General features: G+C 55.1%; 9 protein-coding genes across 9 annotated transcripts; 5 read left to right on the forward strand and 4 right to left on the reverse strand.

Moving 5' to 3' along the window:
• Nucleotides 1–133: 133 nt before the first annotated feature.
• Nucleotides 134–1512, reverse strand: B0T26DRAFT_611431 (uncharacterized protein; the record flags this gene model as incomplete). Its single annotated transcript, XM_060435904.1, has 3 exons — nucleotides 134–360; nucleotides 403–643; nucleotides 766–1512. Coding segments are annotated over 3 exons (1215 nt in total), but the record flags the coding sequence as incomplete, so codon positions are not given.
• Nucleotides 1513–1701: 189 nt separating this feature from the next.
• Nucleotides 1702–3964, reverse strand: B0T26DRAFT_407667 (uncharacterized protein). Its single transcript, XM_060434853.1, has 2 exons — nucleotides 2049–3964; nucleotides 1702–1959 (listed from the first exon to the last, which is right to left on the reverse strand). Exons 1-2 carry the CDS (start codon nucleotides 3717–3719, stop codon nucleotides 1849–1851), a joined length of 1782 nt encoding a protein of 593 aa, XP_060292789.1. The 5' UTR covers nucleotides 3720–3964; the 3' UTR covers nucleotides 1702–1848.
• B0T26DRAFT_407741 (uncharacterized protein) lies at nucleotides 3965–4678 on the forward strand. Its single transcript, XM_060434855.1, has one exon. It carries the CDS (start codon nucleotides 4211–4213, stop codon nucleotides 4625–4627), a length of 417 nt encoding a protein of 138 aa, XP_060292790.1. The 5' UTR covers nucleotides 3965–4210; the 3' UTR covers nucleotides 4628–4678.
• A 1384-nt stretch (nucleotides 4679–6062) lies between these two features.
• Nucleotides 6063–8305, reverse strand: B0T26DRAFT_407738 (Zinc/iron permease). The gene is made up of 5 exons (XM_060434854.1): nucleotides 7931–8305; nucleotides 7701–7843; nucleotides 6701–7629; nucleotides 6506–6633; nucleotides 6063–6418 (listed from the first exon to the last, which is right to left on the reverse strand). The coding sequence occupies exons 1-5, from the start codon at nucleotides 8022–8024 to the stop codon at nucleotides 6384–6386; spliced, it is 1329 nt and encodes a 442-aa protein (XP_060292791.1). The 5' UTR covers nucleotides 8025–8305; the 3' UTR covers nucleotides 6063–6383.
• A 2133-nt stretch (nucleotides 8306–10438) lies between these two features.
• B0T26DRAFT_742909 (uncharacterized protein) lies at nucleotides 10439–12326 on the forward strand (the record flags this gene model as incomplete). The annotated part of the gene is made up of 7 exons (XM_060444185.1): nucleotides 10439–10478; nucleotides 10720–11072; nucleotides 11126–11152; nucleotides 11210–11312; nucleotides 11513–11578; nucleotides 11642–11961; nucleotides 12018–12326. The coding sequence occupies 7 exons, from the start codon at nucleotides 10439–10441 to the stop codon at nucleotides 12324–12326; spliced, it is 1218 nt and encodes a 405-aa protein (XP_060292792.1).
• Nucleotides 12327–13035: 709 nt separating this feature from the next.
• On the forward strand, nucleotides 13036–14569 carry B0T26DRAFT_754684 (cytochrome oxidase assembly protein-domain-containing protein; the record flags this gene model as incomplete). Its single annotated transcript, XM_060445854.1, has 2 exons — nucleotides 13036–13394; nucleotides 13465–14569. 2 exons carry the CDS (start codon nucleotides 13036–13038, stop codon nucleotides 14567–14569), a joined length of 1464 nt encoding a protein of 487 aa, XP_060292793.1.
• Nucleotides 14570–17730: 3161 nt separating this feature from the next.
• B0T26DRAFT_721756 (uncharacterized protein) lies at nucleotides 17731–18430 on the forward strand. The gene has a single exon (XM_060442561.1). It carries the CDS (start codon nucleotides 17800–17802, stop codon nucleotides 18025–18027), a length of 228 nt encoding a protein of 75 aa, XP_060292794.1. The 5' UTR covers nucleotides 17731–17799; the 3' UTR covers nucleotides 18028–18430.
• A 936-nt stretch (nucleotides 18431–19366) lies between these two features.
• B0T26DRAFT_721758 (uncharacterized protein) lies at nucleotides 19367–20358 on the reverse strand. Its single transcript, XM_060442562.1, has one exon. It carries the CDS (start codon nucleotides 19863–19865, stop codon nucleotides 19515–19517), a length of 351 nt encoding a protein of 116 aa, XP_060292795.1. The 5' UTR covers nucleotides 19866–20358; the 3' UTR covers nucleotides 19367–19514.
• B0T26DRAFT_678902 (uncharacterized protein) lies at nucleotides 20135–24095 on the forward strand (the record flags this gene model as incomplete). The annotated part of the gene is made up of 5 exons (XM_060440288.1): nucleotides 20135–20510; nucleotides 20772–20773; nucleotides 20908–20919; nucleotides 21333–22193; nucleotides 22257–24095. The coding sequence occupies 5 exons, from the start codon at nucleotides 20135–20137 to the stop codon at nucleotides 24093–24095; spliced, it is 3090 nt and encodes a 1029-aa protein (XP_060292796.1).
• Nucleotides 24096–24116: the final 21 nt, after the last annotated feature.

Consider the following 24116-nt stretch of genomic DNA (forward strand, 5'->3'; position numbering starts at 1 on the left):
ACGTACGACAGTAAAACTCGACCGGGATAAAAGGGAGAAAAAAAGCCCCTATTCACCACACACCATTACACACAGCCCCTACTCCACCCCCTTTAATCTACCAAACAGATGGCTTCTCTTCCACCGTCAGCGTCTCCCTGGCCGCCTCTAGCTGCTCGGCCCTGTGGCGGCGGGCATTCTGCTTCCTAAACCAGATGTCGTCAAACAGGTCGCGATGGAGGCGGCCATCAGCAGTATTATCGGCCCACCACGCGTAGTCGGACCAAAACGAGTCGAGGACGTGGCTAGCGTGCACGTCGCCGCTGCGGTTGAGGCACAGTAGGAGGTGCAGGAGGTTGCAGAGGCCGGCCGAGTAGCGCCCTCCTCCTCCAGTTCCTCCATACTCGCTGTCGACGTCGTCACTGCCGACGGGCCGCTGCTGCTGCTGCTGCCGGAGCGGCTCGAATACCTGGTCAATGTCGACGTCCTCGAGACACGTGTGCGGGCACCGCGGCCGATTCGTTGCCGCCGCCGGGTCGATGACGTGGTTGCACCCGCACAGCACGCACTCCTCGGCCGCCGGCAGCGCCTTGCCCCGCATCATGTGGTACAGGATCGCGCCGAGGGCATACAGCTCAGTGCCAATCGTGTACGGTCGCTCGTTCTGTAAACGGGAGAGTCGTCAACGTGACTGTTTCTGGGACTGGGTGGTTCGTCCGACTATCTTGCTCTGTCTATCCCACGTTGTTGCTAGATGGAAAAAGAGATCACCAGACACACACTCACCTGGGGCAAGACCTGTCCTTCAGTAGCCCACCGCGCGCGGCGCGCACGCACCTGCGCCAGCCGGACGGTTGAAGTGCTGTCTTTCTCCATAGCCACGACGGGCGCGGCGCCGCCGGTCGAGCCCGAGACGTACGCGTTGGAAAAGTTGCCGAGCTTGACGGCGCCGTACGACTCGATGCCCTTGGGCTGCTGGAGGAAGATGTTCTCGGGCCGGATGTCGCGGTGCAGGATGGGCAGCCAGTCGGCTTCGGGGGTCGTCGTGCTCCTCAGGCGGATGCAGCGGCCGCCGCGGAAAGCGAGGCCGGGGCCAACGCCGTAGACGTCGCGGATGCCCTCGTGCAGCCACTGCAGTGCGCGCAGCATGCCCAGTGCCACCTCCCATATGAGGCCCTCGGGCAGGAAACCGCCGTCCGTTGGGCGCAGCGGCGGGTTTTTGAACAGAGCCTCGAGCGTGCCGCCGTCGCACCAGTCCCACATGAGAATGCGCTTGGGTTGGTCGTAGCTCCCGCCGAGGCCCTGCAGCGGGTAGTTAATCACCTCTGTGTTTATGCTCACCAGGTTCTCGTGGTTGAGGACGTTGGCTGCTGCGACGCCGGCTCCGCGCTGGACCAGTTGTTGTGCTGTGGTGAGTGGCACGTCTCTATTCCGGGGAGTTTCGAATGTGTGCGCTATGAAGCTCTCGCCATCACTAATTCGCCGCACAAGGGCGAGTCCATCCGCAAGCTGTTTGTAAACATAGTATCTAGGGCTCGGTATTTCGGGCCTCTGCACTCTCTTGGTCAAGGGCATGGTCGAGGCTGGCGGTCGTCTTTGGATACGGTGCAAGAAAACAATGTCTGACTGGAGATTATTGGCCGTCACAGGAGAAGAATTGGGGAAGAGTTGAACAGGATGTTCAGGAAGTCTCGAGTCAAATCGCTAAATACCATCCAAGTGTTTGGAATGCCCGCTCTCGGGCGCCGCTTCTTTGTTCTCGACCAACATTCCTCAGTCCGGAAATCCTACAAAGCTTTGAACTTCTTTAGTTGTCAACGTGAGCCCACCAATGGAATCTCTTTTATTCACATTGGGGATTTGAGGGCTTTAGGAAAGAGTAGGCAAAACCCTTTCGGCCCTAGCCTCCGTCATGGTACTATGGTTTTCGTCCGCCTCGGACTGGACCTCGAATACCCCGACGGCAAGCATCCTAAAAGACTAAGATAGAGCAAAGGCGTTAGTGCTAGAACACAATTCACAATAATTGCAACTAAGATATAGTAGAACGAATGTGAAAGAAAGCTTACATCAAAACTTGCTGCGAGGATGCACGGTGAGTTGCCTAAACACCTCCTCCGCAACGCCAGCGTCTCCACAGGAGGGGGTGGCCGTGTCGACTGGCCAAGGTCGTCGGTAGTGTCTCCGAGCCAGCCTGACATGCGAAGAGCCCCCGATGGGCTCCGAAACACTACCCTCAGAGCGAGGATGCAATCCGCGCTCAGACGGACGTTGAAGCCAATGAACGACTCGCCAGGCTCTAGCGCAACAACCGCCTCGAGATCATTCAGAACGTAGCCGAGGCTCTCGGGTGTCGTAGAGCTGCCGTAAAAGATACGAAGCCCAGAAACACACCTCCGCCCTCCCAAATTGATAACGGACACCCCAACGCCGGTCATTGTTGACGACGCTAGTGGTAACTGTAGACAGACAGTCGAGCAGACGCGCTCTGTGCCATCTTCTCGGACCATCGTTGCAGTGGCGTTTCTGATCGGGTGCGAGGCCTGGGGATTCGATTCTCGCCCCATGTCTTGTTGTGTACCGGAGGCAAATGGGATAGGCCGTGTAAAGAAGTCTCCGGCTAGAGCGACACCAGAGCCCCAGAGCGAGTGAAAGGAAATAACCTCGGTCAGTCGATTCCACCAGTGCCTCCGCTTAGCGAGGCATGCCATTTCGGCGTCGACTTCGCGGTTCGCTGGGCTAGGATGATCTAGAGCCCTCCTGATCTGGAAATATAAGGCTCGCCAATCTTGTTCCGCTAAGACTTTCTCTGGAAGGGCAAAGCCAAGTTCGAATGGAGGCATAAACCGACTGAGCCAGAAGCTGTTGGGCAGAGCCACCAGTCTAGATGTATAAGCCACGGCTCGCGAAGCTAGACGCAGGTTGACCAGGTCTATCGTCCTTGTGAAGCCGATGATAGTCTGAATTATCTCCTCGGGGAGATCTGAGAATATGTCGTCCCTTTCACGAGCGAATGCGAGAGACTCGTGGCTTTGCGGGTTGAGGCCCAACTGAGACAGCGGCATAGCCTTGCGGGAAAGGGGCGGCTGACTGAATCCGAGCTCGACTGCAAGTTTCTCGATCGTCTGTAGCTTCTGCAGGCTTTGTCTAGGGTTGTGCTTTTCGTACACCTGTGCCGACGGAAGAAGGAGTTGGGGGAGATCGTATCGGCTTCGACTCTGGCCAGCCACAAAGGGGTTAAAGTTCCAGTTCAGAGATGCCAGCGCTTTGCACCAGGTCGTTGCGCAGGCAACCACATCCTCGACTCTCGGCTCGATTATTTCCCAGCAGTCTGCGTGCACACGGAAATTCCATTTGTGTTGCGAGTGGATATATACGGGGCTGGACATGATGTCGATGTCCTCTCTGGCGATGCCAACATCCTCGACCGATAAATCAGATCTACTCGGCACAGCAAAGGTAGGATCGATATTGTGACCGGGAATGCCCTCAGAGGGCAGTCGAAATCCGATCCCGGATATGGTTGCCCAGTTGTTGCTGCTAATGGTGTCTTGGGAAAATCCGATGACTCTGCAGAGCGAGAGCCTGTGGCTGGGCCTGCTGTCATCGCTTGATTTCTGGACTTCTCTCTGGCAGAGCCAGCACATGTAGTCTGGCATCGAGTAAATGTTTGAGGGGTTCGGGATGTGAGGCATCTGGGGCGACATGGGAGAGCTGCCTAGCGAAGCGACAAAACGCATGGACGATACTTATTTGGTCTGCTCAGGGAGCCGGCGATGACTGGATTTGGGAGAAACACAGCTCCCTTATCCGGACGAAGGTCCAAACAAGATCAGGTATGGGACTTGAAGAACCAGGGAGGGCCATCATGACCCAAAACGTGGCATGCCTTGACAAGATGAGCCTACAGATGCCTCAGCGGGCTTCATAGTGCATGATAATGTGCGCTCTCGTCGTATCATGGAGGCACGGTATGTAGGTGGTGGTCAAGACAAAGATTTGCGCCTCGTCTCGCATCCTTCCCCCTCGCCAATCTTCATTGTTTGGGTTGGAAATCATGTCCGGATCGTAACAGGCAACTGAGCCACGCGCTTCGGGCAGGAGGGGGAGATGGCAACACTGCCCACCCGCTGGTTGCGGGCCCTAGGAGAGGACCTCGGGGGGTCATCGGGGTCCGCTCTCGTGCAGCCGGTCACCTAGCGTGTGCGAGACGGAAGCGGGTCGACTGTGCATGCTGTACTCGACTGTGCATGCTGTACTCGACTGTGCATGCTGTACTCGACTGTGCATGCTGTACGCGACTGTGCATGCTGTACGCGTATTCACCTGGATCCCTCCAATGGAGCGATGCCTGGAGTCGTGTTGGCTGCGGGCGACTCCCGCGGATTATCATATGTGGCCAGCCTCGCCCTTCCGTGCCTTTTGGAGCGTGTTTGGTTGCAACCAAGGATTCAAAGCTACACGGGCCGTCGTCTGCACTAATTGCTTGTTCCTCCGGCCCGGAATAGCTACGGATAGTCACTTCAGTTGCGAGGCCAGACGTCGTGATTCGCTGGTAACCGGACCCGACAGTTTGGAAGCGAATAGGATGCTGTGCTCCCCCAAATCGCCGGCGGCTAGCAATTGGAGGGTCGAGAGTGAGGACTGAGATGCTGGGGGCAGTGGACTGACGGAGTCATACATTGCAGCGATATGACCCATCGTCTACAGACAATCCAGTGCTTGAATCTTTTCCAGCCACCTAGCTATACCTAAATGGCCGCTTTTCGGCGCTGGCTTTCAACTTTGCTGTCTTGCCTGGAGGCCAGAGGCAAGCAAGACTTGATGGCGAGGTTGTGAGCTGTCGTTATTTGACTGAAGACTTGGTCATGCTCGCACTTGCCGTGCTTCGGAAGCTGATTTTCAACTTGTGGTTGCGTGTCTGAGCCGTTCCTTCCCTCGAAGTATCCATATGGTGCGTCAAAATGCGCCATTTTCCCAGGCAGGCAACAGCCCACCACCTCAGATTGCGCCCTTATCTTGATCAGCCACAGAAACCAGGAGATGGAAAGAACGTATCATGGTCACCGTTTCGAGTTCAGATGCACGCCATCACAAAGAATGCCACACACTCAACTTCAGTTGTAACTCTCTGAACTTGATCCGTCTCTCAGTCCTGCATCTGCGGCGTGGGGGCAAGGAGAGGTGGTATTTATCCGGAAATCCCCGGTCCATAGCATGTTTCGACACGCAAGGCAACATACCTTAGTTAGGTAGGTAAGCATCATAAAACAACCCCATTAACTGGTCGTATGTCATACAAGCCAAGAGAAGAGCGAGACCCCTACACCTCCAACCTTGTCTGATCGCCTCTCTCAGCTTGATGCATTCTTCGTTTAGTCCTTGGCAGGAAGAACTAAAAGGGCAAGGCTACGCGTGCAACCTCGGGAAGTAAGGTGGGCGGGTATTGCTCTCGAGTCTTCAGTCTTCATCCTTCACCTTACCATTCAGCCTGCAGGATCGACAAGCCGATGCATCACACCAGCGCCACACACAGCATCTTGGATCCATTCACCAGGCTGCTATATTTTCTAGAAGGTTGGCAAGAATGGATCATAGGTACTGTATGTAACCACTTTCCTTCCCCCAACCCTCATCCTGGCTTAAGGCGGCTTGCCGTCTCGTAAACAAAAAATGTTTTGAGTTTCGAGGTTTAAGTAAACACGGAAGAGACGGGCGGAGAATTCTCGTGAGCCTTGGTTTATTTCTGGCTATCGGAGACATAATTCCGTTTCTCGCGTTGCCGCGTCCTTTTTCCTGTGTGCTCCATTTGAAGGTTATTTCAACCTTTGTTGTATAACCCCTTAAAAGGTCCTGCAGCTGTCGTGTCTATAACATAAGGCTGTGTAATGCAGATTCCGCTGACAAAATGAAGCCCCCAAAAATGTAACAAGAGCTAGAGGACACTGAATTGTCTTATTGATCCCCTCTTTCGCCTCCCTCGTCAGCCCGAGTAGTGGCAAAAAAAGAGGAACCTGTCCTCGCCCTTCTTCTCGCCCCCTATAGAAATATAAAGCACAAATGCAGCTATTACAAGACTTGTATAATCATTTGGCAAACCTGTTGCTGTGGCCATTAAATGGGCTGGAGAGCCCCGCTGCTATGGCCGTCGAGGAGGGGCTTGCTGCGATCAATACCTTGCTCTAACTCCTTTTCATCCCTCCTCCCTTCTATTACCGTTTTTTCTTCTTTCCATTAGTCGATAACGCTTCGCGTTGTTTGGCGTGTTATACCAGCGATACAGAACGTTTTCCCGCAAGAGAATTCCGGCGTCATGCCGGTAGAGACCAGGTCCCGGTCCGAGCCGGGCGGCGTTTGGCTCTTCTTTTGCGTTTTTGTCGCTCTCCGCATTGCGAGCAAGCCCATTATGCAAAGGCGCCGACGACCGACATGGCGGCGGCTGAAATAAGAGAGAGATAAATGTCAGCCGCTTCTGAAATTTTGAAACATGTTTCCCAACCCTGCATCGCAGTCGAATATCACATACCTCCTAGTAGGACAAAGCTGAATGCCAAGACCTTGTCGTTTTTCTTCAAAGTCCGCTGTGCTTCCTCGGAAAGGAAGTCCTCGGCCAACAGATCGACGAGGGCGGCATAGAGAAGGAGACCAGACGAGCTAATTGGTCATAAATCAGCCTCTAAGATATACAGATAGAGTAAATGAGAAAAAGCCAGCAACTCACATGGCATTGAAGACGCCGACAATGATCAGCCCAAAGGCGCTGTTTGGGTCGTACGAGTTCTTGGCCAAAAGCCCGATGGCCTGTCCGATGGGGGCCGTGGTACCGAAAGCCACCACCAAGACCCACGGGCGAATGCTGCCGCGGGGGTACGGGACGGCGGCGATGCGGGAGCCGAGACCCAGGCCCTCGAACATTTGGTGGAACAGGATGGCGACGAGTAGGATGATGAAGCCGTCGATGGTGATGCTGATGGTCATGCCCACGAAGACGGAGTGGAACAGGATGCCTCCCTCGAGTAGGGTGATGTTCATCGACATCTTCTTGAAGACCAGGGGGTCGACCGCCTGGCCCGTCTCAACGTCAATGTAGGGCGAATTGAAGGCCGGCGGCGCCTGGGCGACGATGGATTGGCGTTGGGCTTCCATGGTGTTCTGCGGCTGCTGCGGCGGGGCAGCTTCCTTGATCATCTTCACCAGCTGGAGGCGCTGGCGGACGTATTGCTCGTAAAAGACCACGAACCACGGTGGCATCTCAGACTTGAGAGCGGTTTCATTGGCGTCAGCAAACGGATCCTCATTCCGGTATGTCCTTTTTTCGTCGTAATTCATCTGCGCTACCTTTTTCTCGTACTCCATGTCTTCAATCTCAAAGTCGATGTCACTGGAGTATCGGGGGGGTCTCTGCGGGCGCGCGTCCATGTTTCCTGCGCCAGCAAGAGGAGCCTGTCCTCCTGCTGGGTGGGTATGACCCTCAAATCCCATGGGTCCGCCGTGGGAATGGCCACCTGTCTTTCCGTTCAACCACATCTCAACGACAAAGAGACAAAACATCGAACCCATCATAATAACTCCAGGCATTGCTGGATACTGCTTGGTGAACAGGTCCGGGAGGCACGGATCCATGAGATTTCCAAAAGCTGTGGGGAGGAGCTGTTTTTCTCTTTCGCGTCAGCTCTTCATATTCTCCCCTGATTTTCTATTAGGAGCCGAGTTTCTCTTACATGCACGAAAGCGGTAGCGATTAGGACGCCCGTGCCGAAGTGTTTGCAAATAAAGAACACTCTGGTCGGCACCTTGATCCATTTAACCTTCTTCGCGACGACGGGGAAGCCGGCACCAAAGATTGAAAATATCAAGACCAAAACTAAAAAAAAAAAGGGGGACACTTGTCAGTCAAGTAAACACGTCGCCATGTATCTCGAGGGAGATTCCGGCTTATGAGCGAACTCACACAGTCCCAAGACGTGGATGCCAAGATCATATTCGCCGATTTCCTCGCCGTCGCCTCCTCCGCAAAGCGGTTTTGCGTCACCCATAGAAGCCATTCCAACGCGGTTTCTCCCCTTGGAGGCCTGAGGCCCAGAACTATTGTTGATTCAGTCCCGTCTCGCCTGGAGAGAGACGTTGTAGAAGACAAGTGAGTGAATGTGCTAAGTGCGGAGCCGCCCGGCGGCTCCTCCAAAGGAAAGGGGTAAAATCGAGCAAAGGGCGTCAATCCCTAGGCCGGAAAGAAAAATAAGAGAAGAAAAGAAAACCGAAAAGGGGAAGGATTGGAAGAAAGGGGCGATGAAAAGCGAGGGCTAAGACACGAATTAAGAAGCAGACTTAACACCAAGTCCTTCCAGAGGACAGCAACTACAAGAGAACAGAACAGAACTACTCAACGCCTCAGAACCGAGAACCTGAGGAAAATCTTTCCGACCCAAGGAGGTCGTTTGTCTTTGTAACACGCATGATGCCATGGCTGATGATCGATGAGTCGCGCTGGGCAAGAGGTGCCGCGAGTCGTGTGCTCGGGGAGCCAGGGCAATCCTGTACTCGCCGCCAGAATCCCCCCAGGGAGAACGAGGTCACGGAGCCCAGAGACTGGTTAGCCAAGCCTCATTCACCCGCCAAGAGTCTTATCCTTTGAGGATGGACATATATTGGTGTTGATCAACAACTTGGATGCAGCCGGAGTCTCTACGTTACTTCCAACTATGTGATCGTTGGAGGCATGGCGCCAAGCTGACAGGGCCGTCACTTGGCTGTATCGACGAATCCGGCGAGCCGGCCAAGCCGGATTTCCTCCTGTGTTTCCTCTTCTGGGTTCATGACCTTGGCGACAGCTTCATCAAAAACAACCTGAACTACCAACCGTATCTATGCCTTTCACCTACAAAACTCAGTAGGCCCGCAAGAGGCTGAACGCCGCTTTCCTAGCGGCCGGCCCTAAAATGGCTACAACGGGGCTTGGGAGAAACTCAAAATCAATCGCATTGTATCCACTGTGACGAAAGACGGACGTTGTCTTCAGGGGTCGTCCCTGGGACTGCCTTGGAGTCGGAAGATAAATGGCTTCTTCTCCATCACATAAACAAGTCTCCGAGTTCCGCGATCGACGGCATGGGATGGGACCATTTCGCGGGGGGCAAAACAACGGCCAAGAGAAAATGGCCGGCGGATTTGTCAGTGTTGAAACAAGCCTAGGTTTCTGGAGCAGCGAACCGGGATCAACTGCCGGCTGCAGCTCGGGCATTTTGGGCCCGGTCCCGATCGTGACACCCTTTCTCCACGGGACGGCACCGTGTGCGGGTCGACTGGTTAACCCGTGGGTATCCGCCCACGGTGGTCAAGTTTCGGAATCAATTGCGGACCCTGGCGTCAAAGAGATATGAGCTAGAGCTTGAAAATAGCAAATATGTCACCAACCTGAGAGGAAAATTCCCACGCCTCTTGCCACATGATTTCGATCAGGTTGCATTGCAGATGCCGTCCGGTTAGGCTTTCCCATTCTGAAGCCTCGCGGACGAGGCAAGATCAAGCGGGGAAGCAGGGGAGTCCCTGGCTCTTTGGGTCTTGGTGCTTCGCCAAGTTGGCTCAGACTCTTGGCGCACGTTTGACAACTAACCTGCCGTGTCAACGACACTGAGGGAGGGAAGGCTAGTGTTGAAGAGGCCCTTGGAAATACACCGTCGACCAAGAGCCGGCTTGGCGCGCAAGGCTCTCCTTGTGTCCTAGAGCGCCTGCCCCATCAGTGTGTAACCGCGGGTCCTGGCTGAAGGCGGATCGTACAAGATGGTGCCGCACAGTATGTTCGCGGCTTCTTTATGTCCCGCCTCGTCGAAACACTTCCCCCGTAGCCAACGGCGGGGCAATGTCGACCAGGAAAGTGCTTGGACTACCCATCAACGGCGACGCCGTCACAGCAAGCTCGCCATGCGTAGAACATTCCACGACAGTGCCGCTTCGGAACTTTGCTCGGGACTCGGCACCGCGCCAAGAGGTCTACCAGGCAAGCGCCGATGCACCATCTACCCTCGTGTCACAAAGCGGGTTGAGTGTATTAGATCCACCTCTACCAGCTGCCGGCGCCCCGTCCACTCACTTTCCATTGAGGTTGTGCTTCGTTAGGGGTTAGGTGAATATAGGCGAGACATGCAGTTTAAAGGGCCGGAGCACAGATAGCGTGTGACCGTGTTTGTACATGAGGTCCGTGATGGCTCTAGATGCGTGACAGACTCTCCCCCTTCCTATGTCTACTGCAGGCAGAGTTAGTTGATACGACGGGGTGCCGGTGCACTAGGTAAACGATACCTCCTACCCCTGCCTAGACATAGCCCAGAGGACAGTATAATACTATAGATGCTCGCTGGATTGGATCGTCCGACATTTCTTGCCCAAACCTTGCTCCAGCCTCTTGTGGATGTTGTGTAGTTGCTTGTAATTCGTTCTTCGCACAAGCTAGTGGCCCGTCCCGATGGCCAGTCAAACTTCCCCAGACACTGCTCTTTCGATAGGTAAGTACCTAATCCAGGATATGGGTCCTGGTGGCCGGCCATGCTCCATTCCGGCTCTGGAACATCGCGGGTCTCTCGCTCGTTCAGCCACTTGATCGGTTCCAAACATGTATATGCGTTGCTGATTGACTGACGGCCGTGACAGATACCCCGGATTCCCCAGTCACGCTGGTCGCGACAGGACAAGAAGAGAACAACCATCTCGAGCCAGGTCATGACAGCGACGGAAGCCAAACGGCAGACGCCAGACCGAACGCTGCCCCACGGGCACCAGCTAGGCAGGACACATCGTCTTCGGCAATCGAAACCCAAGACCCGTTGAACATCGGACGCCACCGTCGAGAAAATGTCAGCAAGAAACAGATGAAGATCGATCATCCGGCAGGAAACAAGAGAAAACTCAAAAAGTACTACTCGAGGCAGAATGAGCTCATTGACAAGTTCCTTGGCGCCGATGACGAAGAGGCCAATGCCGTGATAGACGATGCCCGGTACGCGCCGCGAATTAAGTTCGCCGTCAACATGTCCTTTGTGGTCAACCTGTGCCTATTCGTCATCCAGATGTACGCAGCCATCGCCACCGGATCTCTGTCGGTTTGTTGCCCTCTTGAACTATCTTCTCGGAGTACTACTAACCGGGAAGCTAGCTCTTTGCAACGGCAGCAGACGCATTCGTAAGTGGCCCACACGTCAAGGAGGCAACCCAGAGCTGACATAGACCCGATATCCAGATGGATCTGGTATCGTCGTTTGTGATGCTTGTCACATCACGGCTTGCGGCCAGGCCGAGCGTGTACAAGTATCCTGTCGTGAGTGCCCCGAACCCCAGCCACTGTGGCTTGTCGAGCATGATATTGATGGGCTCTCTGCAGGGCCGTACTCGGATTGAGACTTTGGGAATCATCCTATTCTGTGCCTTGATGACAACAGTTGCCATTCAGCTCCTGGTAAGTTGATAGTCAGCCTCATCCGTAGCCCTTTCTTGATGCTTACCGCGGTTACTACATTAAAGATTGAGTCTGTCCGGAGTCTAGCAGGCGGAGAAAGCCATGACGGAGAGGCGCTCCAAATCATACCGCTTGTTTTCGTCGGCATTGCCAGTGAGCATTCGTGTCCACCCTCTACCCATCCCTGTCGGTGCCGCTGACTTTTTTTCACCTTAGTCCTCGCCAAGACTAGTATGATGATATACTGCTTCATTTATCGCAGGTTCCCAGCAGTCCAGATCTTCTTTATCGACCACCGCAACGACATCGTCGTCAACATCTTTGGCCTCGCCATGTCGATTGTGGGAGACCGGTTCGTCTGGTATCTCGATCCGATCGGAGCCATCTTCATCGCGCTCCTGATCCTGTTCTCTTGGGTGACAAATGCCTTTGAGCACGTCTGGCTTTTGGTGGGAAAGTCGGCGCCCAAGGAGTTCATCTCCAAGCTCATATACATGGCCATGACGCACGACGACAGAATCAACAAGGTTGATACAGTAAGTGGAACACCAGCCGTGATTCCATCGTAATTTGACTAACCCGGGTGAAACAGTGCCGAGCGTACCACGCCGGACAGAACTTTTATGTCGAGATTGACATTGTCATGGACGAGGATCTTCCGTTGCGAACAACGCATGACATAGGACAAGACCTGCAGAGAAAGCTCGAGGGACTGAGCGAGGTCGAGAGAGCTTTCGTGCACATCGACTATGAGCACGCGCATGATCCCCACGAAGAGCACAAGCCCTTGTACTTGAAGAAGCAGGCGAAGGCCAAGAGAAGTATCAAGGATGTTCTGCTCTTTAGGAAACCGGCGATGGAGCAGGCCATGGCCAACTCGGAACAGTCTCCTCCACCTTGACCTGTCTGACAGTAAAGAACAGAACGCTCGAGGACGGTCGAGATAGCTACATGGAATGTTGGCAAGGGGGGCATCTAGGATGGGAGACTTTCATTCCGGTAAGGCTTTGCAATTGGAGGGGATTCCGGTACACGAAAAGAGGTGGGAGTGGAAGATGGTCGAGACTGGCCGGACTAGCCACTAAAACGGGAGAGGTTCTTAGGCGGGGAAGGATGCAATCCAGCCCTGGCTGGTTTGTTGATTACCTTAAGTACCCTGCCCACCTTAGGTTGTACTGTAGTTCGGCCTCAAATGATACAAGTCGATGGGTAACGAAAATCGAGGACTTCACGATGTGTACCAGAAGAAAGATTATAGGGGAGAGCTGGGAAAACAAAACGGCTATTATCTGAGAGATTTCTTCGACAACTTTTTTATTTCAAGACTATCTGTCTTTACTTATAAAATGTCAAAAAGTTCAAAATAGTTGAAGGTTGACGAAAGTTGAAATGGTTCGACTCGGGATCGCTAAAGGTAAGTGGGGCAGATTGCTAGCGAATCATTCGCCATGCAATTGGATTAACGTGCGAAGCGCAAGGGTTAGGGGAGTTGGGTAGTAATCGCGGTAGGCACGAACCGCTAAAGCAGCAATAAAGGGTGGGCTGACTTTTTCTCCCCTGAACTCTCTACTCTGAGCTGCCAACTTCGCTGCTTGGCCAAACCTATCGCGATGGCCCTCTTTCAAACTGGGCTTCGCAGGGCTGCTGCCCAGCTATCGCCTTGTTTTGCCCGCAGCGGCCAGAGTCTTCAGCGGCAGCTGGCGCTCGCGTCTCCCTCACCGTTGTCCAAGCTAGCCAAGCTCCAGAAAGCTTGCCGAACCTTCACCACAGCCGAGTCGCAGTCCCCCATGAGCTTACTGGGCGACAAGCTCCTGGCCCAAAATGCCTTGAAGGCCAATGCGAAGCCACCGAAGGCTCCATTCTTTCCCGAGACGACCGACAAAAAAGTCGGCTACTGGCTCCTCGGCAGCGCTGTCAGCGTCTTTGGCATCGTCGTTTTCGGTGGGCTGACGCGGTTGACAGAGTCCGGGTATGTGACCTGGTAGTACAGATGGATATTTTCCAATGCATCGAGCGAGAACTAAGTGGCAGTCTTGCAGCCTGAGCATTACAGAATGGAGGCCAGTAACTGGTTCTCTACCGCCGCTCTCCCAGGCCCAGTGGGAGTCCGAATTCGAAAAGTACCGGGCCTCCCCCGAGTTTAAGCTCATCAACCCGCACATGGACCTCTCCGAATTCAAGAAGATATACTACATGGAGTGGACACACCGTCTCTGGGGGCGCGTCATTGGCATGTCCTTTGTGCTGCCAACCGTGTACTTCATCGCTAGGCGCCGGGTGACGCCTCGGATGGCTGCCACCCTGGTGGGCATTTCGGGCCTCATTGGGTTCCAGGGCTTCATCGGATGGTGGATGGTCAAGTCAGGGCTGAAGGATGACCTCTTTGCCCCAGGTTCACACCCTCGTGTCAGCCAGTATCGGTTGGCCGCGCACCTTGCCACCGCCTTTGTCTGCTACTCGTGGATGCTGCTAGCTGGTCTCAGCATCTTTCGGACCCATCGCGCACTGCGCAACCCTGAAGCCGCATCCTCGGCGTTCAAGGCGCTACAGTCGCCCGCCCTGAGGGTGCTCCGCGGTTCTGTTGTGGCCCTCACGGCGCTCATCTTCACCACTGTCCTCTCTGGCGCCCTGGTCGCCGGCCTTGATGCAGGACTCATCTACAATGACGTTTTCAGTATGGGTAACGGCATCGTCCCCCCAACTTCTGAGTTGTGGGATAAGTTCTACTGCCGTAAAGAAGACGGTTCGGATCTCTGGTGGCGCAACCTGCTCGAGAATCCCTCCCTGGTCCAGCTCGACCACCGTATCCTGGCAACGACAACCCTCACAGCCGTGCTGGCGCTTTTCGCCTACAGTCGGACGGGCCGGGTAAAGGTTGCGATTCCTAAAGACGTGCGCAAGGGCGTCAACGGCCTGGTGCATCTCGCATCTTTGCAGGTGGCGCTCGGCATCAGCACTCTCATCTATATTGTTCCCGTTCCTTTAGCAGCAGCCCACCAGGCTGGAGCCCTCGCTCTGTTGACGGGCGCTTTGATTGTCGGCCAGCGTCTGCGTATTCCAAGGAGTACTATGGCGTTGGTGCAAAGGAAGCTTCTGAAGAGGGCTCCGGTGGAAAGGTTATCGGGCGCTATCCGACGTGTGTGAGTTTGTAAACTTACAGATGTCTGAGCTATACCCGTCGCCTCCTGAGATGTAAATCATGTACATTAATTTCATGTCTGCATAGTGCAAGATCCAACTCGACACTTGATGTTACCCAAGCCTCTTTCCAGTAACAATGTGTCACTTATTCCAGGTCATATGAGGCGTTCTAGGACATTGATGCATCATGCTGGACCTCCGGCGCTTGGTCAGACCACTTTAACCCAGAATGCGTCTCCTTCGCCCGCCTAGACACCAGAGGTAAAGTAGCTAACTGCCGTAGCGTTTGCGCCCGTCTCTTCTATTTGGAGCCTTTGGCTGTCTGGCGGCACTGTAAGTTCCCGTCTGGTATTGTGTGCGTCCAGTGATATGCAGCTTCCCGCGTCAGGAGGTAAGGAACAATATCAACTACCGATCCGGGAGACTGCTGCAGGGACCTGCGACACTTGTCTCAGTTGTTGATATTAGTCCAGAGGGAAATTCTTGCCCTGTCTTGGCGTTTCTTGAGATAAGTCTTATCTGTTTTTTGTCTCCTGGCCAGTTAGAAGGGGTTGATGATGCTCCAGAGGTAAGGAATGCATTTTATTTTTACGTACCTTACTCAAGTATATGTTTTATTTTGTACTCAGGGAGCGACCTCCACTGTTAGATCTATCACCAGAGCGAAATGGCTCACACCCATACACGCTAAGATGAATTACAGTACCTATATTCCGCCTAAGTCTTCCTTACCTAGGTGGTAGGGTATTTGGACTTCGAGTTGTACGACAGGCGCTCGTAAGAATCCGGGTACGACTGTTGCGCAAGCTGTCGCACGTAATTCTGTCTTAATATGGCTGTATTCTTGTATGTGTTCTAGATACTGTGCGACATGAGGACGCTTGTGACCCCCATCCGCCTCACTTGGAGGAGGTCGCGACCCGACGCAGCGGGCGCTCCCTAGCGCCTTCCTCCGCCCCTCTACACTTCATAGATTGGTGCGGGGAACAAAGGGCCCCCGTCCCGGCGCTGTCGTGCCACCGGGCGGCTGCTGCTGGGGTTCAGTCAGGTGGCCGGGCACCACCTTCAACGTGGTGTAACGCAATTGGAGTGAAGGGGGGGATGGAAGGTTCGCCTCACCCACCTACTCGATGTTGGTGCGGCCTCTCGTCTGTTTCCGCTTTGCGTCCCGTTATTCTCGGCACAGTCCTGACCTCGACTGGAACTTTGCGGCCTCCAGCTGCTTGTCTGGCTTTGTCTTGTCTTTTCCTGTATCACTTGATTTCCTCGAGTTTTAGGCATCACTCCCATTCTTTCCAATTGAAGCTACGCATCTAAACCTTTGCACCCATGACTTTGAGGGGAGGGGGGTCAAAGCAATGGCGTACATGTGCCATGTATGTGCCACCTCGCTCATGAGACATCCTGCATTGAGGCCGACGACAACGCAGGAAGCCGGTTTTTGAACCCTTCTACCTACCGGAATTAGACAGCGACGGCATTCCCCACCTCGGAACGAGTACGACGGCCAGGCTCAATATTCCATATCTGCTCCGTCCCGTTGCACGGATACTCGACCTGTGGTGCCGACAGTCTTTGACAGGAGGTATCTAAAATGACGGCACCTGAGATGGGGCAAAATTCTCCAAGGCCACTTGCCACATCACGGGGATGGGCCTAGCTGAATTACCTGACATACGAAAGAGTCTGCAACTCAGACCTGAAGATCCTCGAAAGACAAAGGTCTCAGCGGTTAGGTCCCGCCTGGACTGGCCTTTACCTCACGTTAACATGGGTTCTGCTGTAAAAAAAGAAAGGCGAGACAGGAAATATAGCCCGAAGCTCGTTGTCAATCCGGGGTCCAGTCCAGGCCGCTTTAGCGATTCCCCACCATAATCCAGACACCCCCACACCCGCGATTTTCCTGGTGTTGGGGTCCAGATGGATGCGGGGGCCCGAGAATTACCTTACTCGCTTCCATCTCGAATTTGATGGATTAACTTGTCGAGACTACTACCACGGGATGGCGGCGTGCGTCTCGTTAACCGTTGAGTGGCTCCGACTTGCACTCGGCCACGCCGAGACAACGGTCCCGTCTTTGCAAGTGAGGCAAGCCGGGGTCCAGAGGGTATGTACGGCACGCAACCTGCATCCATTCTATTTGCAAGACGTCAGTCGTTTTGGCCCCGCTTGCCCTGTCAATTGGCAAGGCTGCGTCAACGACACGGGAAGGTGGCGTCCTCGTGCTTGCCCAAGCCTGCACCTGAGTGAAAGCAGAAGCACAGCACCTCCGTATCCAGTACTCGTACCTACCCACCCCCATTCTGCTCCTATCTCGGCCCTTAATGTTGGCCGTGACTGGTCGAGGGCCTCCGAGGTGCCCTAACCCTAACCACTTGGGAAGGTGTACAGCAGGCCGAGGGAAATATGAGACATCATTTTTACGGGTCAATCCTGCACCGTATCAAAATATGCACCGTTGTCAGCTGCTATAACTGTTTTGTCCGTAGTCTGGGGTTCAATTGGAATCTGGGTTATCCCAGCCGCGGCGCTAAATAATTGAAAAAGGGGGGGGGAGAACCGTCAAGGCTATTATTATATATGTCGTACATTCTTTGTACTTCCTTCATAACAGACCCCCACCCCTTTTCTACCCTCTGTCTCGTGTTGTTCCCCGCGCATCTCACACATCCCAGATATTCCAATATCGACTTGATACCTTTGACTTTAAACACCGCACGTCTCCAGACCTGGGTGCAAGCTGAACCCAGTTGGACGACACCTGTCGCCTTCATGTCTTGACCAACGGGTTATTGACGCCGATGAACCTTTGCTGTTACTAGACAGCCTGTTCTCGTGTGGTCATTGAAACTGTTTCCCAAACCTCGCCACTCACTGTCTTGTTTGGCACGGCACGGCACGGCCCTGCCATCAGTTTGTTATTTGAGCCCCTCATCCTACAGGGACGAAAGAGTCGGCGATAGGAGAGACGAGAAGAGGAGGAGGAAGCAAGGAAGAGAAGAAGGAAGGAAGGAAGCAGCGACCAAGACAGGGGACAATCCTGAGAGACCGCAACATCACGCCATAGCATCTCGCCGTCCTGATCAAAGAGCAGGCGCTTGTCTCCAGGCTCCAACCAGACGAGATTTTGGTCTCTTGTTGTTTTTGTTGTTGTTGTTGTTGTTGTTGTTGTTGTTGTTGTTGTTGTCTTGAGCCTGTCACCGGCGTCCCACGTTCCGGCTTGGCCTCGCAACATGTGTCTCCAGATCGACTACCTCTTCACCTGCGGCCACCGATGCTTCGCAAAGTTTGACAACTGCACCGACTTCGGACTGACGTGCTACGGCGCCGGCGGCAACCACGAGGACAAGCCGGTTCAGGATGTCTGCAGGGACTGTAAGATGCGCACCTATGACCCCAACCCCACCGGTCGGTCAAATGATCCGTATCGAAAGAAGCGGAGCACACCAGCTGGCAAATGACCGCGGCGTCGAGCTTGTTAACGGCTTCGGGGCGCGTGGCTGTGGGAGAGCGAGTGTGGTCAAGTGCCTTGGTTGGGCTGTACAGCCCTTTTTTGTCAGCGGCTAGGTTTGTTTCCTCATGAAAATGAAAGCGATAAGCAAGAAGACTGACAAGCACCGTTCTGTAGGAAATAATGACGAGAGAGGAGACGGTCGGACTCAGATTGATTCGTAATCGCTAGTTGTTCATGAGTCTGCTGTCATTACAGCGATTGGATTGCTTTTGGGAAGTACTGGAGACTTTGTCACTGGGGCCATAGCAAGCCCGAGTTGCTTTGTTGCACTTTCCTGCTAATACACACATGGATGTACACTCCTATATATACACTCCTTATATACTGAATACAACTCTCAAATACTAGTGCTGTATTATATTCCGTACAATATGTCATCGCTCGATTCAAGGTTCCACCCTCAGGTCTGTGTTCACGGCCACGGCACCTCTCGGGACTTTCTTGTAATAGTATCCAGTCATCGATGTCGCACATCCTTGACAGTCCCGCAACTTGAGTACTACAGACACATATGTTGGGCCACCAGCTAAGCTACCCTTCCGGCGCCTCCCTTGTCATTCGTTCTGAGGGTGATGATTTCAAGAGAAATATACATATCTACTCACACAAGTTGCTAATGTAAATCAGTCTCTGTCCAGTGAGTCGACTAGATGACCGTCTTCTCGACTCGGGCGTAGTTGCTCACATTCATGAAGTACAGCTACCGACTATCCCCGCTATAGCACAATAACACATCATCAATCGTGACTACCTCTATTACTCGTCAACCTGACTTGAGTACGACGAGTCAACTGGGAAGGAAAAGAAAAAGCATAAATACGGCCGAGTTTCCCCTGAGCTCCCAGTCCATCCATCCTTTTCTATCAAGCATCAACCGCAAATAGCAAACAGACACGCAAAGTCCATTTCGTTCACACTCTAACGTATCAGAAACTAAACTCGTTGACGCCGTCCCAAAACGCGAAAAGCCCCTGGCGATCGATATTCATCCGAAATCATCGGCCTCTCTAGAAGTCCAAGATGTGCAGGCAACGGCTTATAGGGTATAGAGACTGTGACCACCACTTCGTCAGCGAGAAACGCGAGTGTGGGAAGGAGAGCTGCAACAACCGTTCCCCTCAGTATATCATCGACCCGCAGGGGAGGTGGAAGTCGGGTGGACCGAGTTGGGACACATTTGTGCACGAGGGGAAGTGCTACAACTGTAGGAACCAGGGCGGCGACATGGACGCGACCCGGCTGAAGACGCCCAAATGGACCAAATGGATCAAGCCGCAGTCGCCCGAGCCCCCGAGCCCCAACCCTGTCCCCAGCACGCCGCCGCCGCCGCCGGCCACGTCATCATCGGCCAGTGCAACACCCTCGGCACGCTCCCCGTCTCCGGCGCCATCATATCCCGGATATCCCCCGCCAGCATATACGCCGCACGATCCACTACGCCCCGAGACGCCTACCGTCATCATGTCCATGCCCTGGACGCCGTTCCAAGGGCTTGGATATGGCGACGTGGTGCCGGGGCCGCCCAGCGCCTACGTGCCGCGACCGGTAGTGGTACCGCAGCCCAGATACCCCAATCGGCAGACAGCGCTGGGCTCCCACCCGGTGGTGCAGTCGCAGTATGTGCAGACCCCGGACGGGCTGCGCGTGGTCGACGCCAACGGGGTTCCCTGGCCCGTCGACCCGAGGCAGCTCGCCGCCCAGCAGCAGACGCCACAGAACTCTGACAAGAAGAAGAAGAAGGGGGGACGGTAGACAAGTCACTACCTTCTTTCTCTCTGGAGTCATTTGTTGCTGCTAGATCGGTGGCAACTCTTCTTCGTGCATAAAACGGTTTCTTTTTTTTTCTTTCATGGGATTATTTGTTTTTCTCCTTCCATCCACGACACTGTCTCCAGTTTCTCTCCTGAAACACACCGAATAAGAACACGCCCATACACGCACGGCTATCTAAACCACCTACCGAAGATCCCAACACCAGCCGAAACACTCCAAGACAATAATAAAAAGTATCACCTACCGAACAGCAACAACAACAAAAACACCCCATCTCCACGATGTGCGAACAGGCCGTGCTAGCCTTCATGGACTGCAACTGCTACGCAAACCTTTACCTCCAACGCTGCCGGGTGCCGGGGTGTAACACCCCACAGCGGTGGCAGCACGACACGCGGGAGCTGTGGAAGACGGCGCAGGGCGGGCACAGCAGCAGCAGCAGCAACATCAACCACGCGAGCAGCACGCACTGCGTCGAGTGCGTGCAGGCCGGCAAGTGCACGCTGTGCACCGCCCAGGACCGCCAGCTGCTGGCGGCGCTGCGGCTGCCTGCGGCCCGTATTGAAGTTGAGGGGACCGAGGTTGGGAGGATGGATGGGAGTGGGAGTGGCGAGGATAGGGGGAAGGGCAAGGGGCGGTGGAAGGGGTGGGGGAAGGGTAAGGGAAAGGAGTGATGTTCCTTTTGTTGCCTGGTTCTGGTGCAGGGAAAAGGTCTGCTGTTATCTGTGACGGAGTTCTGGAGTATGGTTGGCATACATGCTTGGCGTGCTTGGAATTTGGATTCAGGCATCTGTGGCGTTGCGTTGCTTTTTCTGGTCAGGACGGTTGGCAATTTTTTTGCTGTTTGTTCTCAGTTTCCTTTTTAGTTGTTTTCTTCATGTCGTAGGTGTTACTAGTCCTGGCTCTTCTATGTCCGAGGAGTGAGTTGGAGTTAGCGGGCCTAACATCCCAAAGTGCCGTCTTGAGTGCTTTGGTTGCTTATGGTCTAGTTAGTTAGGTAGTCAGTTGGTTAAACGATAACCGAAAGTCGTTCGCTTATACTTGTGCCATGCAGTTAAGTATCGTTGTTAGTGATAACTCGAGATGATGAGACAGGGGATGGCGAAAATCCATTTAAGTCGGCATCATCACTCCAAGATCTGCTCACGTGATTTCGCGGCAACTCCCCGCGTTGGCTCTTCCTTTCATGTCCCCGCTCCGCGCCAAAGCCAACGGAACAAACTGGTCACTCTTTCATTCCAAGGCAGGACCGACAATGGCGGATGAAATGCATCTGCCTGCTGGCGCCAACCCTCTACACGTACAGGGGAGAACATCAAACACTTCAAGTTTTGTAGCGCTATCTTCACTCCTACGGAGCACTGATTTTAAACTGGACGGGAGGGAGCCGCGCCCTTTGTAATAACCCGTCAAAACCAAATACCTAAGGCACACACACTCCCCACCCCAATCAATAAAGAACACACCTCACTTCCTTAGCCTTTCGGCAATATGGTGGGCCGAAAGCGCGCCGCGCCCGCCGCGCCGTCGCCGTTCGACCGGCGGACCGTGGCAGGCCGCGGCGCTGCCGTGCCCGATGTCTTCCGCGAGATGCTGGTCGAGGCGAGGTCCTCTGGCGTCATGCCGGCGCCTTCTGTCAGACATCGAGCTCAGCGCGCCCGCTCCTCGTTAGAGCCCGAGGAGCGACCGGTAAAACGGAAGCGCCCTGGCCAGCGGACCACCCGTCCCACCACACAAGTGCCCCCCAAAGAGCCCCCTCCACGGCCGTCTGATATCGGGGGCGCCTTCAGTGACGATGACGATGACGACGAGGGAATCGTGTTTGAAGATGTCATCATCCCGGCCCCCACCGTGCAAACGATGGTCCTTGATTCTAGCAACGACGATGAAGACGACGATGAAGACGAGGTGGATATGGATTTCGGGGCTGCCAGCCACCCGGCCAAGGACAGGGTTCTGGACCTGAACTTGACGGCCACGAGAGCAGCCATGGCGTCTGCGCCACCCCCCGCGGCCGACCGGCGAAAGCCCATCTCCTCCAAGGAAAGGGAGCGGCGTGTGGAAATCCACAAGATGCATCTACTATGTTTGCTCTCGCACGTGCAGCGCCGCAACCGGTGGTGCAGCGACGCCGAGGTCCACGCCGCGCTGCGGCCCCTCGTGTCCGAGAGGATGCTCAAGTATCTCTTGCCGCGCGAAAGTCTGACACAGTTTAGCCGCACCCTGTCTCTAAAGAACGGGATCCAAGACACCCTCGACATGATCCAGGCCAGGTTTGCCATCACGGAACGCGGTATGCGCAGGGCACTGTGGGCCGAAGACATGGAACTACTCAAGAATGTACTTGATATCTTCTCGATGAGTTACTTAGTTGCCCGCTAGCTGACCTTGATGCTTCTACAGTGCAGGCTGCCAGACGACATCGATTCTACGCTGGAAAAGAGCGACTTTATCGAGGCTGTAAAGTCGTTGAAGGGCTCCCGCGATGTTGGCGCCCAGTTGTATTGTGCATTGCTCCGATGCGCCGGTCTCGAGGCGCGGCTAGTCTGCTCCCTGCAGCCCCTGTCGTGCGCCCCCGGAGCTCCCCAGATGCCCAAGTCGCGCGCTGTCGGGTCTATGCCGTCCAATCCCGAGCCGTCCAAGTCTGCGCCGAAACTCTCCAAAGGCGATGTCTACGAGGCAGCCATGGCTAGATACGACACGAGAAATCCTCCAGGTCCGGCGTCCTCTACTGCCCTCACGCCACGGCAGCGGCTGGGCCACCCTCTCGCCGCCGCGTACCGTGTCCCGGTCATGCGAGACCCTGAGCCCGCTCCGCAGCCCACGCCTACGCCCACGGTCACGAAGATCAAGGGGGAATCTCCGTTTCCAGTCTTCTGGGTCGAGGTCCTGGACGTGGCGCACCAAAAATGGCACCCCGTAGACCCCTTGGTCACCCGTACATTGTGGAAACCGCAAGCCCTCGAGCCCCCGGCAAATGATAGGGAGAACTGCCTAACCTATGTCATTGCATTCGAGGCCGATGGGAGCGCTCGAGACGTGACTAGGCGGTATGCCAAAGCGTACAACTCAAAGACGCGCAAGATGCGCGTCGACGGGGCGCCGGCTGCGAACCGCCCCGTTGGCAGCAGCAGTGCAGGCCCTGGCGGCGGCGGCCTGAGCGGGCAGCGCTGGTGGCGGAGGACGATGAGGACGTTCGAAAGAGAGTGCCCGACAGATCTCGACCAGATCGAGATGAACGAGCTGGCGGCCGAAGAGACCAAGGAGCCCATGCCGCGCAACGTGGCCGACTTCAAGGACCACCCCCTATACGCGCTCCAGCGCCATCTTCGGCGGCACGAGGTGATCGTGCCGGACGTGAAACCCATCGGCACCGTCAGCGCTGGCAGTAAGGCCCCCCTGGAGCGCATCTATCGCCGACGCGACGTACGTGTTGCGTACTCCAGAGAGAAGTGGTACCGTCTAGGGAGAGAGGTTGAGCCTGGCGCAGAGCCGGTCAAGATTCTGCCCAAGCGGCGCAAACCAGGGCGGCGCAAAGGCCGATTTGACGACTCGGACGATGATGACGACGACATGGTCCCAGAGTACGACGACGACCCGGACAAGGTAGGGCTGTTCGGTGAGGCCATCTTGTCAGCTACCAGCGTGCCGCTCTACACGGCCGCGCAGACGACGCTGTACGAGGCGCCGCCCGTCGTCAACGGGCGCGTGCCCAAGAACAAGTTTGGAAACCTCGACTTGTACGTGCCGAGCATGGTACCGCGCGGTGGCGCACACGTTGTACACGAGTTGGCGGCCCAAGCTGCCTTTACCCTCGGCGTCGACTTCGCGCCCGCCCTGACGGGATTCTCGTTCAAAGGCCGTGAAGGTACTGCCGTCCTCAGCGGTGTCGTCGTGCCCGAGGAGGCCGAGGAGGCCGTACGTGCTGCCATCGCCGGGCTCGAAGACCTCGAGGCCGAGAGGGAGTGCGAGCGCAGGTCTCGTATGGCGCTGAGGATGTGGAGTTGGTTCCTCAAGGGCCTGCGCATCCGCGACAGGATCTGGGCAGGCGCAGCGGAGGCCGACGAAGCGGACGACGGCGATGACCGGGGTGACAAGGGCAAGGGCCTAGCTTCACGACATGATGATGACGGGGGCGAGGATGACGTTGATGCCGACCTAGCCAGCCTCCCGAGTGATGTCTCAGAAGAGTTTTCTATGGAAGAGGATGACGACGAGGGCGGGGGGTTCTTTGTCGAGTAGCTGTCGGTCATGTGAATAGCG

This window comes from Lasiosphaeria miniovina (genome assembly GCF_030549165.1).
Source record: "Lasiosphaeria miniovina strain SMH2392-1A chromosome Unknown B0T26scaffold_6, whole genome shotgun sequence".
In the NCBI taxonomy this organism is placed as follows: Eukaryota; Fungi; Ascomycota; class Sordariomycetes; order Sordariales; family Lasiosphaeriaceae; genus Lasiosphaeria; species Lasiosphaeria miniovina.